Consider the following 18,619-nt stretch of genomic DNA (forward strand, 5'->3'; position numbering starts at 1 on the left):
AGCTTATTTTTTTAGCGTAACGTTGTGCCGTACTGCCTCTGTCTGACAATGAATGACCTGAAAAGAATTACAATGGTATCTGACTGCCACTGTTACTGTTTCTGTCATATATATATATATATATATATATAACAACTTTAGTAAGGGGGAAGTGTAAATAAATTATAGGATTAAGATGTGTTATCAATGGAAAAAATTAATAGTGTTCGTTGGCTGTCACTGAGTAGCATTTGCGATCGCTACACAAAGCTAACTAAATTACCCCCAAGTACGGTAAGAGACGTAGGACAACCAGAGGATATATAAGAAAGACAGGGCTGATGGTAAAGGATAGCTTGTTGAAACAGGAGAATGTCATTGTCAGTCGCGTCGATAAAAAAGCTAAAGCTATGCTTAGGTCGGCTCGTTTTTTTCGTCTTTTTCAGCCTTCGACACTAAAGCCATCTCTTTAACTGAACATTTTTATGTTCTTCCACATCTTTGCCAGTCAATTTGGCACCAGGCACATCATTTTCGGAGAGAATTGGTAGGTTTCGCTCTGTAAACATCTCCTTCATACACGATTTCCATTCATTTCCTATTAGGGACAAAAGGTGGCTTGTCCCTACATAGCAACAGTAGCTAATGTCATGACTATTAATGAGCGGAAGTGACGTGTTGCTTGCAGTACGCCATTTCTTAGCAAAATGTGATTTCATTTTTCGTTTGTCCATAGTTCGAATAGCTTTCAGGTGTAAAATGCGCACCACACAAAACCGTGCCGGAGGTTGGGTCTGCAAAATTAGCCCTCTTTGCAGTGACGAACTTTACTCATTGTCTGCGTAGTCCGGCTCTTTTTCTCGTGTTCGGGAACTCATGGGTACTACATTGCGACAAATAGAGCAGGGCGATAAACCGAAAATTTACCGTCACCGAAATTCTTAACGATGACCGACGTAATTTTGACCATGTCGGTAAATTCGGTAAATTAATAAAACAAGAAAATAGTCTTTTCATCCCGCTTTGATTCTGTGTTGTTCGTCTATGTTCATTCCCCTTTAAGAAAGCAGTGAATGTGCTTACGTAGGGAGTCACGTGATCATCAGGAAGCCAATCAAACAAAAGCCCGGTAAGCTAACGCTACAAGCAAAACGTGATGGAGTGTGGCTTAAGGGAGGTTCACCAAACTTTCAACCGACATTTAGTAGACTCTTGGTGGCATCCAGACGGGCTTTCACCCGCTGTCCTCCTTTGTTCTCACGATTTCCGGAGATGGTGCTTTCAGTGCTTTCTACTGGTAGCCAGGCTAACGCTAGCTAGCGGCTAACGCTACAAATGAACGTTATGGAGTCGGATAGAGGCTCTAACCTTGTCGAAACGGCTGAACTTAATGAGTGGTTTGGGCACGGACTGCATCTAGCAATTACTATGTGGCGTTATTTTGTATCTGTCTGTGTGTGTGATTCCTCTGATAGCTTTTGTGATGGTAAAGAATTCTGCATTAAGTACAATCCAACGGCGAAACTTATAATGACCGAGAAATGGCCCCAGCTATTTTTATTGTGCGTGCATTTATGAAAAAATGCACTGGGGGGGAAAAAAAACCCTTAAACCATAAAGTAAACACTTGTATTTAATAATTATATCACAGCAGCCATTAACAATAAGTTGTCTTTTTGAAGTGTACTGTTCAAGCTGCAAGTCATTTGTGTTACAATTACATGTTTGCACAGGCATATTGATTTTGACAATGTACATTGTTCAAGTCATACACGCTGTTATAAATGTTCATACTTGAATTCTTATTGCTTACAATACATTTTTATTAGGGCTGTCAAACGATTAAAATTTTTAATCGAGTTAATTACAGCTTAAAAATTAATTAATCGTAATTAATCGCAATTCAAACCATCTATATAATATGCCATATTTTTCTCTAAATTATTGTTGGAATGGAAAGATAAGACGCAAGATGGATATATATTTTCAACATGCGGTACATAAGGACTGTATTTGTTTATTTTAACAATAAATCAGTTCTAAATCAGTTATAGAAATTTTATATTAAAACCCCTCTTAATGTTTTCGTTTTAATAAAATTTGTTAAATTTTCAATCAAAAAATAAACTAGTAGCCCGCCATTGTTGATGGCAATAATTACTTACACTATAAAATCAGTCGCACCCAAACGCCAGCAGAGGGCAGCAAAACTCCACAAAACACAATTAACAGGTGGGCCTTTCACTCTAGTGACATTTAAATATGTCTGAGCTGGGCAAGTGCGTTAAATGCGTCAAATATTTTAACGTGATTAATTAAAAAAATTAGTTAACGCGATAATTTTGACAGCCCTAATTTTTATAAATTTAATGTTTAGACTGCATGTACAATTGTTAAATACAGTATATCAAATTGAATGCTGGTAAATAAATCAACAAGAAATAGTTAATCTGTATTTCATGCATTGATTCAGATTTTCAAATTATATAACAGTCCGCTTGGGCGAATTTATCGTCATTTATCGTTATCGAGATAAATCTGCTCAATTTATCGTGATACATGTTTAAGGCCATATCGCCCAGCCCTAGCGACAAATGCCTATTTGTACACCACATAGCATGACAGGTTTGAACCATTTTAGCGATTTTTTTTAGATAAAACACGAACGCGATTCTCTCGTCGATAAACAACGATGGCACCTGCCTCGACCTTTTGTTTCCTGGCTGTGACGTCAAAGCCCCATTCGGCTGTTTCCAGAATACTTTTGGAAATGTTCGTAATTTTCGATAATTGCTCATGAATTTGATTTATTTTTTTGTAAACTTTATTAATATTTGTTATCTTGCCACATAACGGTTCTATTGATATCTCGCAGCCCCTTAGTATTATCATTCTCTTTAAGTTCAGGGAAAATGTAACTCAACAGACGCTGAATCAACCTTTTGCGGTCTCTTCTGAAACTTGACAGAAAATATCCTTGGTTGCAGGCATGATAAGTTCTTCTCCAGTCCTGAAAGATTTCTTTCCTTGAGCATTACGGTTCGCCATGAGATATGATGCTCTCAGTGCATTCGCTTTTGTTGATGTGGTGGCCCTCACTAATTGCTTCTGTCCTTCATGTTCGGGCTTTTTTGTTTCAAAAATTCCAAAGGCTTATTCATTATTCCAGGGTGCTTAGTCTCTGTGTGCTGAAGCAGCTTTGAAGGCTTCATTGCCTCGTTTACTAACTTTTGGCCGCGTATGCAGAGTGGTCTTGGCGTAGGCTCCTTTTCACTGTAAAAAGCTGTCCAAAAACGTGTTATTTTTCAGTCATCTTCGCTAGTGTATGGACTTATTATTTCTATTTATTATTGCAAATCTGATGCGCCTACGTCATTATCAAGGACAAGCGCACATAGATATTAAAAAAAAAGATAGTACCTCCAATTGATTTCTATGACAATATCAAGTTTTATTATTGTATCTATTGACTAATCCAAGCTAAATGAATAGAAGTACCCCGTCCGCCATTGCTGAGGTGTGCAGCACACAGCCAGCAGCAGGCAGCTATCATCACAGTTTACATTGACTGACGCTTGGCTGCTACTGAGGTGTGTAAACACCCCAGTAATAGCGGCCACCACTAGGGGGCGACGTCCACATATCTACTCGGACGACTTAATAGAGTAGGCAGGCAGATTGGTGTTTCAAGAGGCACATATCAGAATGCAGTCGTTAATAAATTATTATTTCTGTGTGGCCCGTTAGCATATGCGCCACAGACCTTTACCAGTCCCTGGCCCGGTGGTTAGGGACCACTGTTCTATAGGGCACTAATTTAACTCAATGATTGCCATTGACGGTACTAGATGTCGAATCCATTTTGCCTGGAAGGGATGGCAGCAATCATTTGTCCTAGATTGGACATCTAGTGCTGTCAGTGGCACTGAAATGAGCATTCACAGCTAATTCTCCCAGTTTAGATGAGATTGAGATTGAGATGACGTCATAATTGCTATCATCGGACCGATAATTATCGGACCAATAATTATCGTGCACCAGTAATTAAAAGGTATATATTTTAAAAATGATTAATAATTGAACAATAATATAAGTGTAATTGAAACCTGGCTTTCACATACCTGGACATCACATTTTGAGTCATGTAGGCCATACTTGTATACCAAATGTCATTATCTCCATTTTACTTATATTTTTAGTCCATATTGCCAAGTCTTATATAATAAATACTAACAATCTTATAAACTATTGATGTTGTTTCAGATCTGCTGACTCATCACAAACCTCCCCTAAAGTACCAACGAACAACACCTCGCAGTTATCAGAGGTGTTGCGAAAGCCTGTGAACCCTCCTTCATCCCAAGGTACAAATTAAAGGATATTCTTAATGACCTTATAATGCAGCTTTTAATGCACCCCCCCCAACCCCCCCCAAATTCTTGTACTATATTTCCTTTGTTCTCTGACTTAGGTGTCCGGAGTGGTCAAAATTGGCCCAGGAGCACTACAACATCAGGCAATAAAGTCGTAAAGGTATCTTGACTACAAAATGCAATAATTGCATTCATGTAAAAGGCAAATTAACCAAATTAGCTGTTCATGTGCAGACAAGGCCAGACTACATCCCCAAAGAGGCTATCCTGAAGGAGCTGAAGGAGATCGAAGATAATCTCAACCTGTTGGAGAAGAGAGGGGTCGTGTTGGAAGCCAAGCTTCGCAACAGCGAGGACGGTTGGTATATATTAAAAGTCTTCGCACCATCATTCTTATCGTCGACGATGTCGAAGACATTTTTGTCGTCGGCGAAATTTTTTGTGACGATGACGTGACAACGACTAGTCTTGGGAGACTAAAACATAACGAGGGGAATGCCAGTTTTCGTCCGAAGAGATGACAACGAGACAAAAAGACGACCTCGTTTCTGTCATATTTTTACAATGCGTGACATTTTCATATTGTACGTGGATTATGTCAGCCTGCCTCGTAGCAGTGCTCACCGGTGTTAGACTGTGTTTCAAGCTGTACTCCAGGCTTGCTTTGTTTGAAACACATGGTAAGATTTGTTTTCTTATCTTGGCAAGACAGAGTATTTAATGTTGCTTTAGCCTTTATAGGTCTGAGTGATCATCACAACTACGGTAATTGTAAGTCATGGCATCTTCATAGAATTCGTGTCAGCATTAGCATTTAGCGTGAGGAGCATCCTCTAAAATTCTCGTTTTTTTAAACATGCGGTTCGAGGCGTCCAGTTGGGTTTAATTACCGTAATTTCTGGACTATTGGCCGCCCCTGATAACAAGCCCCACGCAGTACATTTTTAAAGGAAAAACCATTTTGGACATACATAAGCCTCTCCTGCCTATAAGCCCCCTGCGCCCACTTAGTAACAAGAGACATTGACAAAGAAATACAGTTTTCAAACTTTTAATCACACAACTTAAATTTCCGTTCCAAGCAGCGCCGGCAAACACGGCAGTTATATAGCAGCGGAACGGAAGTTACATACCATCAGCATGGCGGTGCAGCACTAATTGTGCTGGTTAATAAAAACATAAAAGTCTTTGTTAGCAATCTTCATCTTCCTCCTGTGCATTCAAACCATGGAAGTCTTCACCCTCACTGTCGGAGATGAAGACGCTCAGATGCACTTCGCCACGCACCTACTCAGTCTCTCCTTCGCCGTCGCTTTCAATGTCTCGCATAATGAGGCATATTCACTCCCAGCCTGTGCCGTCCTCCTCGCCTCGTCACGCAGCAGACTGGCCCCTCGAAACCCGTTGGTGATGGCGGACTCTTTCACAGCGCTTCACGCTGCCAGTCTCCCCTGGCAAACCTGTGCAAAAGCTGCTCTTCGCATGCGGCGAGTCTTGGCAAACGATATCTCGCCGCTCGTCATCAAAGCGTCCCATACAACTCTGATGGCCAATTTGATTTCTTTATAGCATTTTCCATGATGCAGGTCTGCCAATTCTACTCATGCACAAAGACGAGGGTACGCCACCTCTATTCATGCACAACGCACAAAGTTAAACTACCGGTAGTAGTGCAAACTAGCGTCTTCCTCGACACATATATTCCACGTGTCTCACTCCCACATTCCATGCACGAGCGCCCCTGGCGGCCGTCAGAAAAATACACAAATTGGCCGCATTATTGCACACGCCGCAGGACCCAAAATGAGGGGAAAAAAGTAGCGGCTTGTAGTCCGGAAATTACGGTAATAGAAAATAATGTACTGTTTTCCTGCTAAGTGTGTATGATCATCACAAAGTTGGCATTGTCCTTGTAGACGCTACAATGTATGCTTGTCTGTCAATGTTTGTTCGAAATTGTTAGAAACCTTCATTTTTTGACTAAAACTTTAGAATTTTACAGACGAAAACATTTTGAGTACTGATAATCCCCATGTTACAATGTACTCGACTTAGGCGATTTCAATGCGATTTCAACATTTTGTCTCCAGTCTTTTTTTTTTTTTTTTTTAGTCGCACAAACATTACCCAGTGTACCTCACAGTATCTTATTTTTTACTTTAATTAACATGACTTTCTGTTCTCACTAAACGTGAAGTTGTTCAGCAATTGTGCTTTTTGAGATTTTTTTACTTCCTTTTGACAATTTGTAAAGCTGTAACAAACATATGTACACGTCTGTTCAAAACGACACGTATTTTAACAATAAAACAGTAAACACAAAACGACTGGTGTTCAAACGTCCATCTAGTCTGATGTAAATTTATTAGATTAAATTAGCCTAATTTTCATCACAAAATCTTCTAGTTTAAATGCTATGAATGCTAAAGTATTTACAATTCTCATAGCAAATAGCTCATACGTAACTCCACAAACTATAGCTATAAACTTAATTACAAAAGCATACCCAAATATATATTAGCTGAAGCAACTTACAGCCTTATGTGGGCCAAACCAGAGCGCAGCTATCATTTATCCATGTGAGATGTCTGAGTGCTCCTGTATGGAAGCATTATTGAATGACAGTCCAGCCAGACCCAATGCTGCCACTAGAAGGCAGTGGATCCTCCACCATTAAACAAAATGAATGAAATATTTATTGTCATCATCATCGGTATCATTGACAATCATTGACAATTACAAAATGTGATATGATTTGCCCGAAGGAAGAAAGAACCGAAGAAAAAAGACAAGGGCAGACGGGAGAAGTATAAGCTTATCATTTTCCCGCCCCCATACAGCTAAAGACGCACAATCAGACATGGTACAGTTGCATACATCACATTACATAAATTCTGTCCAGTGGCCACAAACTGTACAATAGCACAATCAACAATCTGGGTTTGAACAATAACTCGGCGTCCAGTCAAGCAGCTCCATTGCGGTTGTTGATCACACAGCAATCTCGTGCACAAGCAGATTAGTGGTTTGAGTTTCAGGGCGTACAAAGTTATGGCTTTGTCATTGTCCCTGACATTCTAGCATCTATTTGTTGTGGGAACATTTTGTTGTGGCTATGTGTGTGGCAAAAGTGTTATGTGTTATCACAGCTGGTGTGCAAGTAGCGACAAGAAAATACAATACTTTTGTACTTTTTGGATATTTAAGGGTTAATTCTGACTTGGGTGGAAATTTGGGTTAGGTCACCAGCGTAGGAACGAACCTCGTTCGTAACCACGGAACTACCTGTATTTGTCGACTAAAACTAAATGGAGATTTTGAAATGGCTAAAATATGACTAAGACGAATAAGTATTTGAGTTCATAAGACAAGGACGAAAATTAAAAGAGCGGCCAAAAACAACACTGCTACACACCACTGTTCAAATGACTTATTTTCTCCACCCCTGATAAGACAAATTTGTAAATTCCGTTGTATATAATATGCAACTGACTGATATCATTGCTTTTTTCCTCAGAGGGTGAAGATGACTCGCTCATGGACGAGCTTATGGTAGAGTGGTTCACCTTGATCAGGAATAAGCAAGTGGCAATGCGGCGGGAGTCAGAGCTGGTCTATATGTGAGTGTTGGACGCCGGCCAGAATCTTTTTTGCATGTGTTAATTACCAGTGTTGGGAATAACGCCGTTATAAATAACGCCGTTACATAACGGTGTTATTTTTTCAGTAACTGGGTAATCTAACTAATTACTTTTTCCGCTTTTACTGACGGTCAAAAGCGGTGCGTTACTTACTTTGAATAAATTGAAGAAACTACCAGCCGTAGCGAGTCTGCTCTGTTTATTTGTCATCCAAGACTTGGGGTGCGTTCAGGTTCATGGCAATGAAAATAGTAAACACACATGGCCTACCTTTGCAAGAACGATGAGTTGCCGTTTGATACGGTCATAATGTGCAGGTCCTGCACCCATCCGCAGCAAAACTGTTTGTAGCTTTGTAGCGATTTGTAATTTCGGAATCGCTGATGAGGTTAGTAACATACACCAAAAAATAAATACAGCAGAATGTCTATTTCGCGTAATTGTGGAAGCCCGTCGACATCTTGACTCCATTTGTCTTCGGTTTGCTCGTAAGGGTCAACTTTGTTCGCACCCTTAAGTTTGATCACATATCTGTTCTTCGCCTTAGTAACGAGTTTGTCTCTTTATCGAATTGGCAGTTAGAGTTCAATGTCCCGCGAGCCATACCTGCTTCTAATATGGCTGCGTTGTTGTCAAATCTCACGTGATCACCCATTCTATGACGTAAACGCTCAAGCAGCGCACGTACTTCAGAGCCGGTTGTTTATATGTGAATTGTCTCGCCCTATGTTCGTATATGTGTATTTGTTCTTAATAAAGTTTGTTAAAAAAAAAAAAAAAACATTCAGAGCCGGGGTTTTCACACACAAACCGGAACAACGCGTGCGGCAAACACACACACGTGAAACAGATGCAGAGGGATATGATGGCAGAGCATTCAGAGGAAAATTTGTCCTTTACGAGGTGGAGGTATAAACACTATTTCAAGTTGGTCGAAATCAAAGGAAAGAACGTGCATGTAAAGTGTAATTTATGTCCCGGGGCAAAGCTTTTGTCAAAATCTGTGGTAAGCAATTCAAATCTGTTTATTTTTGTTGCACTTCGAGTGTAGGATAAATCTGTTGCTGGTGAGGTGCAATAAATATTACAAGGTTCTATAACACAACTACCTGTCTGTTCTTCTCTATTCAACTGACTCGAATACTGCTCAGAAAATTTCAATTTCTTTGACATACAACAACTTTTTAAAGTAACGGAAATAGTTACTTTCCCTGGTAACTAGTTACTTTTACTATAGAGTAATTCAGTTACTTTTTGGAAGAAGTAGTGATTAACTATAGCTAATTACTTTTTTAAAGTAACGTGCCCAACACTGTTAATTACCATATCATTTATATGCATTTTGTATAGTGGTAAAACCCAGGACCTGGAGGAGGAGCAGCCCAGTGTTGAACAAGAACTCCGGAAACTGATCGAAAAACCAGGTACTGACCAAACACCTTTTATTTATACCCCGAAAACATGACTCAAATGTGTCACGCGGTTGACAGACCATCTGAAAACGCCGTTTGAACGGAAGCGAGAAGAAGAGCTGATGAGCAAACTGATGGAGATCATCAACGACCGCAATGCCATTGTGGAAGGTTTGGACGAAGACAGGCTCAGGTGCGCTTGCAAATGATTGACAGTCATCATCGTGCTCCGTTTTAATCAAGTCGGAGAAAAGTTTGAAATTTAACACTGTTCTAAAAGGATGTAGAACAATGAAGAAAAACTTATAACGGAGTATAAGTTGTTTACTTGTTATTGTTTTCCATCAGAGAGGAAGAGGAGGACGAGGAGCTGAACAAGTTGTTGGAGAATTATAGTGAGTATCTCCCACATTTGGAATGATAAATCACTACATGACACGATATAGTAATGTGAGTTGACACACTGATAAACAGGAATAATTTCAGCCTAATTCTCCCTTTCTGATCAGAGTCGGCAAACGTTTTGATCAAATTTTTGAAAGTAAGGGAAAAGTTTAAATATATTTGCAGCATATGAGAGTAGCGCTATTCAGTGCTGAGTGTGAGCATGCACAAGAAACAGAAATACAGTATAACTTACAATAATTATTCAGCTCGAATATATAACCCACTGCATGACCATATTAGGCCAAAAAACATACACAAAAATCATCAAATTCAGACTAGAAAAATCTACAGAAATGAAACATCATCCGTCCAAGAAGCATGAGTTGCCCTCCAGTGGCGAAAACATATTTCCAACCATGAAATTAAAACGATCATATCTCCGGTTTTCCGTGGTCTATTGGTGCTTTCAAGTAATGTTGACCCTATGGCTAGGTTCATACTGCAGGTCTTAATGCACATTTCCGATTTTTTGGCATGGTCGTTCAGACTGCCTTTGTCCATTGAGCACGTTCAAGTATCATGCATGCACACTAACTCGCAGTGCGAGATGCGCTGAGCAAACTGACCCACATCCGCAGGAGCATCTAAACAAATAACTATGTAAACTATGTAAGCATGTAAGCGATACTGAAATACTGCTCATTTGGCGCACAGTAAGAAACTGAGCATTATCAGGCTTATCCTTTTCTTCATTTGATATTTTTTATGACTGTGGTCAAGCCTACCTCCTGCGTAGTAAAATCCAAGTTCAAGCTAGGCGCTAACGCTAATGAACATCTACATCGCTGCCGTCTTGCGTGCCGCTCTCGCTCTTTGCCAACGTAATTGCTGCATGAATTCCAATTTGGGAGACTTGACAGATCGGACCGCAGCCACATTCTGGAAAAATGTGGCACAGATCGGATTTAAACCACATACGAATGTGACCTAGATCGGATTTGAAATGGTCCACTTATATGAGACTTGTCTCGTTCAGACTGGCAAGTTAATTCCTCGCTCGAGTCGGAAAAACACGAACAGATCGGATTCGTGCAATAAGACTTGCAGTATAAACCAAGGCTATGTGAAATAGTTTTATTTTAACGGTTCTTTAAAGACGCCACGTGACTGATCTGGCCGGTGTAATCATAGGACTTCCAACTGCAAGCTCGTGTGTAGTCATGTGACTGTATTGTTACGTCGGATTGGTGTAATGTAGGGCTGCAGCTATCGAATATTTTAGTAATCGAGTAATCGACTGAAAATTCTATCGATTAATCGAGTAACCGGATAAAACATATTTTTAGGTGAAGAGCAATTATAAATATACATGAAAAAACAAGACATTTCATCTAATATTGAACCATTTTCAGTCAATCAGTGTCTTTATTTTTTATGTACATTGTTGAAAACAGCCAACAATTGCATCTCAGATGTAACTAGAATAAAAAAAGACTAATTCACTGCTTTCACTCAAAATACTCAGATCTTATTAAAAAAAAAATATATATATTTCTTACCTAAAAATGCCAAAACGCGTGATAATACACATCACTTAAAAGTTAGGTGTTTTTCCCACGTTTCAATTGAGTTTCCATTTGTCTCAAGCTATTTTTAGGTTCTAGTTAAGTTTTAAGTTAGTCTAAACTGTAATTCCTGATAGGATTTTGAGTTTTTGCAGTGTTTAAACTAAATGTATACCTGCTGTATTGGAGCACATTAGGGACAAGTGTGACTTTGGTGTTTTATCCAGCAATGACTTCTGAGCTAAAATTGACAGTTAGCATTATTAAGTTTTTATTTTACACCCTCACCATTCTACAGCGCTATGTTTTCACAGATTAATTAAAGCCTGTATGTAAGACACGATAGCTACGCATAATTAATAGAAACCTAGCCCTTCGCTAACTTTACATGAGCGAGTGACAGTACCGTTAATCTTATTTATTAGCGTTTAGAAGTCTACTGCTTTAAGATGGCGGTTGTTAACTAACGACGCTGACTGTCATTTCGCATCTAGTTCAACAGACATGTGATCTCTATGAAACTCATCAGACACTACCTGCTACCACCGTAGCCTAATGCGGGCTAGTTTTTAGCAACATTGGCATCGTTTGTAGCGGCTGTTGGCTGCAGTAAGTTTTTTTCTTTTTTTGATTGCTTCTTCGTCTACGCACGTGACATCAGCGCGTTGTCCCGCATTAAAAGTATCCCGGGCAAAACGTGATGCTTAGAGCTGTCAAAATTAAACGATTACTTGAGGTGAATAAAATTACTCGGATCAGTTTTTAAACTCGAGTTTTCGTTTCAGCTCTAGTGTAATGTAATCGTATGATTACTGTCTCATTACAACGTCTCATTGGTGAAAGTGGGAGAGACACTGAGGTCAAATCTGGATAAAATAAACAAAAATCTAATACGTTGAATAAATAGGAAAAATGTAGTGTAGCCCAAAGTAGCGGAGTAACAGTAGCATTTATTCACAAATCTACTCAAGTAAAATTCAAAAGTATGTCGTGGTAAAACTACTTTCAGATTTTTCTCAAGAAGTTACTCAAGTAAATGTAATGCCCCTTTCCCACTGAAACTAGTGGGTCAACGCACGTTTTTTCCAAGCCGATGCAACCCACTAGCAATTGGCATTTGGCACCTTTCCCAGTGACAAAAACAGCAGTCTTTTTTTTTTTTTTCCCCCCACCCGTCTAACCCCCACCCCTCCTCCGCCGTGCGTAAGGTTACGTGACGTCACCACGCTAAGATGCGCGTCGACAACTGCGTCCGAATTCATTCAGTTCAAGGAAGAAAACGATGCAGAGCAACATGGAAGCCTCCTTTCCGTTTGTGTTCTCTGTTTTCATGCTTTTTCTGCCCTCAAAATGGTCGAAATGCAGCAAAGGATCAACACTCTGCTTGTGCTGAGGCAACGTAGGCGACGTGAATTTTGGTTTGAAATTCAAAGGAGTTATGACTCATCACGTAAGAGCCGCGTAGGTTAGGGTGTTGACGGTTGAACCGGGTTTTTGCTTTCACACTGCATGACGATCAGAGCCGAGGTGATTTTAACGCGGGTCGCTTGGCGGGTTGATTGACATGGGTCGAGGCGGGTCGCTGCACCTTTCCTACTGCCACCAAAAGCTGATTGTTAGTGGGTTGACATGGGTTTTTTGGCCAGTGGGAAAAGGTTATAACTGAGTAAATGTATCGTATTACTACCCACCTCTGGTAAAAATAGTAATACATTCCATTCCACTTAGAAGCAGCCATTGATTCCCATAGACGTACAATCCATTTGAACTAGGAGAGGTGGCAGTGAATGAATGTTCATTCTCTGCCAACCCTCCTAGTTTAAATGGATTGGATTTCTACAAGTGACAAACTAATTTAAATTATAAGTTGATTTGATGTTGCAGCAGTGTTTTTAAAGGTGTTTAAATGTAATCAAAAAAATTATCCTCCCCTAGGCGTAAAAAAAGACAAGTCCAAGAAAAAATCTTCCATCTCCAAATTGTTCACGTGGGGCAACAAAAAGGAGGTGTGACACCTGACCTGAATGTCACTCAAACCACAAATTGGCGTGCGCCTGTGTACAGTATGTTGGTAAGGCATCTGTCATCCTAAGCATTTCTTGAAACATTCCCAGCATGAGTTTTTTAATGACAATACGGGTTCAGTGGCTTAGTACAATTTAATCCGCTTGCAGTTTTGATCTGTCTAGTTCATACAAACGCACACCTGCTTCTTGTAAACGCAAACATGAACTAACAACTAAATGAGCGAGGAACAACACTCCCACGTCTTTTTATGCCCAATTTTGAGGGGTTTATTTTTATAATTTGAAGAAAAAATGTCTGATGAGGAAAGGGATGTCTTGTGATCCATATTGGATTTTAATTCATTGAAAATGTGTCAAGGCGCTGGTGCATTTTTTTGTGTTTACTGTTTTATTTATTGTTTGTTTACATGTTAAATAGCAATGGGAATATTGATATTAAACAGGAAACTAAAAGAGTCATTTGTATTAAAGAATATTGTTGGTGTATGTTTATTTTTGTTGATGATGCCTGAAGGGTGTATTATTTAAAAAAGCAACTTTTTTTTTTAAAGACATTTAAGTTAACTACAATCAAAAACATTAACATTAAATTTTTACTACTGCTCAATCATCGAGCAGGTTGCAGTCTTGCTAATTGCCTCTAGAGGGCAGCATGTCTTACCTTTTACGTTAAGTGCGTTCACATCAATGGCGTAGGTTCGGTCTCAACATTGGTAGGGACGATATGGCATAACCTGCATGTCCACTTTTTCCTGGGGACGGGACATTCTTAATGATCAATGCAAAATAAACCTGTATTGTCAAACCTGTGTTTTCAAAAATTACGAAAGAAACATTTTGAAAACTTGCGGGAAAAATGTCCAGATTTTATGAGTAAAATTAAATTGCATTATTTGAACAAAAATTATAATAACATACACAATGAATCCAGGAATGCAAAAAAAAAAAAAAACATTTTTCTTAAGACCACTCCACATTGTCTAAATAAATAAATTAAATATAACAGAAAAAACTTCTTTGTCAGGGAATAACAAAAAATACATAAAAATGGAACGGTCCTTCAGGTAAAAAACAAAACAAAGCCTGCTTTTGTCCACAAGCACAGCCAAACTCAACAACCACAAAAAAAAAAAAAAATGAACGCACCAGTGTGCTGCTTTAATACCACATAAATAAAATAAAAAGTAAAATTAGGAAGAAGGCGTTAAATCTCTTTTCTCTACATTTCTCACAGTTTACTTAACGTTAACAGTAGAAAACACATACAGAGGACCCCTCTCTAAGCATCTAACTGCTCGAGTTTTGCAGGTGAGCAAGTTCACACAGTCTAATGTTATGCCAGCTCTGATGTATGTCGGACTTTCAGTCGCAAAATTAGTGGTTTGTTCCCCGCTTCCACAACATTGACATCTTTTTGCATTTCTTTCAGTGGCTGCTCCTGGCTAAAAAAAAAAAAAAGTCTAATATCCCTAATATCTAATGTCTGTGTGTGTGTGTGTGTGTGTGTGTGTGTGTTTGGTCAAGTCATCAGCCAATCAAACGTGCTTTTAGGAGGGAAAAATGGGGACCGGCACATTTAGCAAGTGAAAAGAGGTACATGTATGTCTGAACATACTGAAAATAATTCACCTAATAATGGTAGGGTTTATTACAACAATTAAAACATATGTAAAGACAATCTAAATGACCTATGTAACTGAAGCCATTATATACGCAAATAAAGTTGCTTAAAAGTTGGTAGGGACAATCTGAGCGCCCTGAAAAGTTGGTAGTGTTTTGTCCATACCGTCCCTATGCAAACCTACGCCCTTGGTTCACATAACATAAAATGAAATGTAAAGAATTGAAGTTTTTGCTCCGTGATTTTATTTTATTTTTAATAGAATAAAATGGCTTTGTTGTCATTATACAAAACTGGAGAGCTCCTGTTTCCGTATAGACATGATAAAGAAAAAAAGTGCAAATTGTTCAAGTGCACGGTAAAAAAGATACAGTGGTGAAACAAATGTGAACAGGGCCCGGGTGCAGTAAGCATAAACGGACCCCCCGAGTTGACCGTCCAACGGTGGTGGGGTTTTAGTAGAAATTTTTTTTGCGGGCCCCTCCAGACTCCCAGCCAAGCGGCTAGCAGAGATATTTTAACACTTAAACACTGTATTATAGCTCCACGCAATTCCTTACCTTTCTGTTTGACCTTCCCCTCGCCCAACCATGCTCACCTTACGCCCGCAAATAGGGCCTCGGCCCGGGCTTAGGTGCACCTCCTTAAGTTCCGCCCCTGACTACATACACTAAAAGAAATGTAAAAATGTATTTCACAAGACATTGAATTTGGAGGAATGATGAGAGTAACATTGTAAACCCCTTAATGGCCACTGGATGGCAGTGTAATACATACTAAAAAGTAGTTGCACTTAACTACAGTACTTTCAACATCTCGGTAATCCGTTTAATTGTAGGTGACTGTTTTTATAGAAGATAAAGAGTATGACAATGTTACATAGAGGCTATTTGTTAGCCTGTCTAATGGGTTTTGTATCATGTGTCAGCATTAAGCTAGTTGACTTAAAATCAATATAATGTGCTTGATTTAACTACAGTGGCTATTTTTTTGCATAGATTGAGAGCTACTTGAAAGTTTGGTTTGAAAGGTTTGTACATGATGCCAACCTGATGCTTACTGCTAGCATCCTTTACTCATCTTTTTTTTTCTTTTTTTGTTAAAGGAAAAATATAAACCGATTGCATCTTCAAAAATGTTGGGTCACTCTAATCTCAAAACCGTTTAGAACATGGGGTCATGAATTAAAAATCCTCTGGGTCGGAAATTAAAAAATTACAACAATCTCGGGTCCGGAAATATTTTTAATGCTTCTTTTTTTCCGAAAAATACAAACGTATCTTTACGTGGCCATGCTGATAATTACAACATTCAAAAATGTAAATAATATATAAAAGGAGCATAAAACTAAGAGTGCTTTAATTGAATCATTAAATAGCAACATAAGAGCATGTTCAAGACTTTTTTTGTATTTTTTTAACTGTGGATGCTGACAGGGGGGACTTGCTTTATTTTTTGACAGACCTCTTCTTTTTGCTTTCCATGATGCAAAGTTTCAGCAACTGCACTCATACGATCTTTGGCAATCAGTGCGTCACTGAAAGACTTTTTGTTTTGACCCAATATCCACGCTATTCTGAGGGAGCATTCATTTGCGCGTTGCTGTACAGTGAATGAATGAACCATGAGCCTTGAGGTGCGATCATATTGAGCCCTTAATTCCACTATTTTTTGAGAACGGATGTCAGAGTTCATAGGGAAACTTTGCGAAAAAGCTGCGTGCTTCGTCTCATAGTGCCTTTTCAAATTGCTGCTCTTTACAAGCGCTACCGTCTCTGAACAGATGAGCCATAGCGGTCTTGTGCTGCCGCCAGGTAAAATGAACAAAAATGTGTTGGTCCACTCCTCCTTAAACACTGTTTTCTGCAGCAATCTTGCGTAGTTTTGAGCATGCCATTTGCCGTACTTTTTTCGCCTCTTCCTCCAACTTCATTCGGCTCAGTATTTGGCTGTCACTCCGCGGAGTCTGGAAAGCGAGTGTGAGACATGCTGTTCTAAAATTAACTTTCAAATGCTTCACTCCCATTGGCTGGCTCACGCGCGTCACCGCTAAGGATTTTGTTTGTTGCCCACCTCTGCTCTGCAAACCCGCAGACAAAAATGATTTTTGTTGTTGCATTGTGTATTAGTCGCGACAGCTTGAGATCCGGTCCAGACGGCTTGGGGGTCCGGAACCGGACCGAGGTCCGCGGTTCCATGACCTCTGGTTTAGAACATAGGTATCAAATCCGCGGCCTGGGGGCGAGATCAGACCCTCTGCATTATTTTGTGTGGCCCGCGAAAGTACATGTGCACAGACATAGAGTTCATAGAATATATACATGTATATACACACATATATATATATATATTTTTTTTTTTTATTTTTTTATTTTTTCGTTTTATTTTTTTTTAGGAAAAAAAAATAGATGTTTGCAGTTTTTCCTTAATTTTTTTTTTTTTTTAAATAAAGGGGAAATATAGATATTTTGAATTTCTGCTTTAATACAATAATTACCGTAATTTTTGGTAATTAAGCCGCTACTTTTCCCCTCATTTTGAATGAGTGCAGCTTATTGGTTGATTTATTTGGGATAAAACAACACTGTATTTGACAGCGTCGTCATAGGACTGCCATAAGACCATCATAATTATGACATGACACTACCATGGGCATTAATGAATGCTTATGGCAGATGTCATTAAGTGTCATCCGGCAAATTATGTCATTAAATCCATTTATGTCCAGCTCGGATCTTTTACATCCGTTCAAAAGTAGATGCCGGATGACACAAAATGACATCTGTCGTAAGCATTCATTAATGCTCATGGCAGTGTCATGTTATAATAATGAATATCTTATGACAGTGACATGGCACCACTGTCAAATGTGTTACCAAAATACCATAACTAGCAATTCATGAAAAAATGAACAGTAACTGTAGAATAGCACAGAACATGAATTTTGATTGTTATATACATCCGTAACACTGCAATGCATGCTGGGAGGTATGTTGGATGATGACAGCAGAGGTTGACTGTCTTCTCCAAGGGAGCGGTGATAGCCAAATGAAGCTTATTAAAGCAATGAATGGTAGTTAATTTGGCCTTATGACAGTCTCATGATGCCGCTGTCAAATAAAGTGTTACCGGTTAATATCTTTTGGCGTAAATGTCGTGTCAAATTTGGTGGGTGGTGTCTTAGTCAGGTGTGCCTTATAGTGCAAAAATTACAATAATAACTACGAATTTGCTAATTAATAATTAATAAAACATTTAAAAAGGATACTGTTTTTTAAAACAAAAAAATAATAAATTTACAAAACGTTTTTACTGCTTTCTCCCATATTTTTGCAAAACTGTTGTTAAAATATAAATGGCGGAAAACACAGACAAGACTGAAAAAGCAGTTTCTACTCTTGCACTCCTCTTTATAAGAACCTTCTGTATTTTAAGCTAAAACAACAGTTGCGTTTAATAGAACAATATGATATATGCTCCCATAGCAGAGTCATGGTGCATCAAGCCCCTGAACAATTTTTAATTTTCTGTTTTACACTGGAAACCTCTGTTTACAGAATTCGCGGAACCGCTTTTGTTTCTACCCAGCCATAAAACGAAGGTAATTAATTATA

The 18,619-nt window shown here is 39.0% G+C and overlaps 1 protein-coding gene across 1 annotated transcript in view; it reads left to right on the top strand.

Annotated features, from left to right (window-relative positions):
* micall2b (mical-like 2b) overlaps nucleotides 1-17,358 on the top strand; it is a 28,303-nt gene extending 10,945 nt beyond the window's left edge. The window contains exons 9-16 of the mRNA XM_057844645.1: nucleotides 4,243-4,343; nucleotides 4,451-4,512; nucleotides 4,587-4,710; nucleotides 7,870-7,972; nucleotides 9,344-9,417; nucleotides 9,484-9,598; nucleotides 9,754-9,800; nucleotides 13,293-17,358. Of these exons, the coding sequence (XP_057700628.1) occupies nucleotides 4,243-4,343; nucleotides 4,451-4,512; nucleotides 4,587-4,710; nucleotides 7,870-7,972; nucleotides 9,344-9,417; nucleotides 9,484-9,598; nucleotides 9,754-9,800; nucleotides 13,293-13,369 (703 nt within the window). The 3' untranslated portion in view covers nucleotides 13,370-17,358. The remainder of the gene's footprint in view (nucleotides 1-4,242; nucleotides 4,344-4,450; nucleotides 4,513-4,586; nucleotides 4,711-7,869; nucleotides 7,973-9,343; nucleotides 9,418-9,483; nucleotides 9,599-9,753; nucleotides 9,801-13,292) is intronic.
* The last annotated feature ends 1,261 nt before the right edge of the window (nucleotides 17,359-18,619 follow it).

This window comes from Corythoichthys intestinalis, chromosome 8, assembly GCF_030265065.1.
Source record: "Corythoichthys intestinalis isolate RoL2023-P3 chromosome 8, ASM3026506v1, whole genome shotgun sequence".
Lineage (NCBI taxonomy): Eukaryota > Metazoa > Chordata > Actinopteri > Syngnathiformes > Syngnathidae > Corythoichthys > Corythoichthys intestinalis.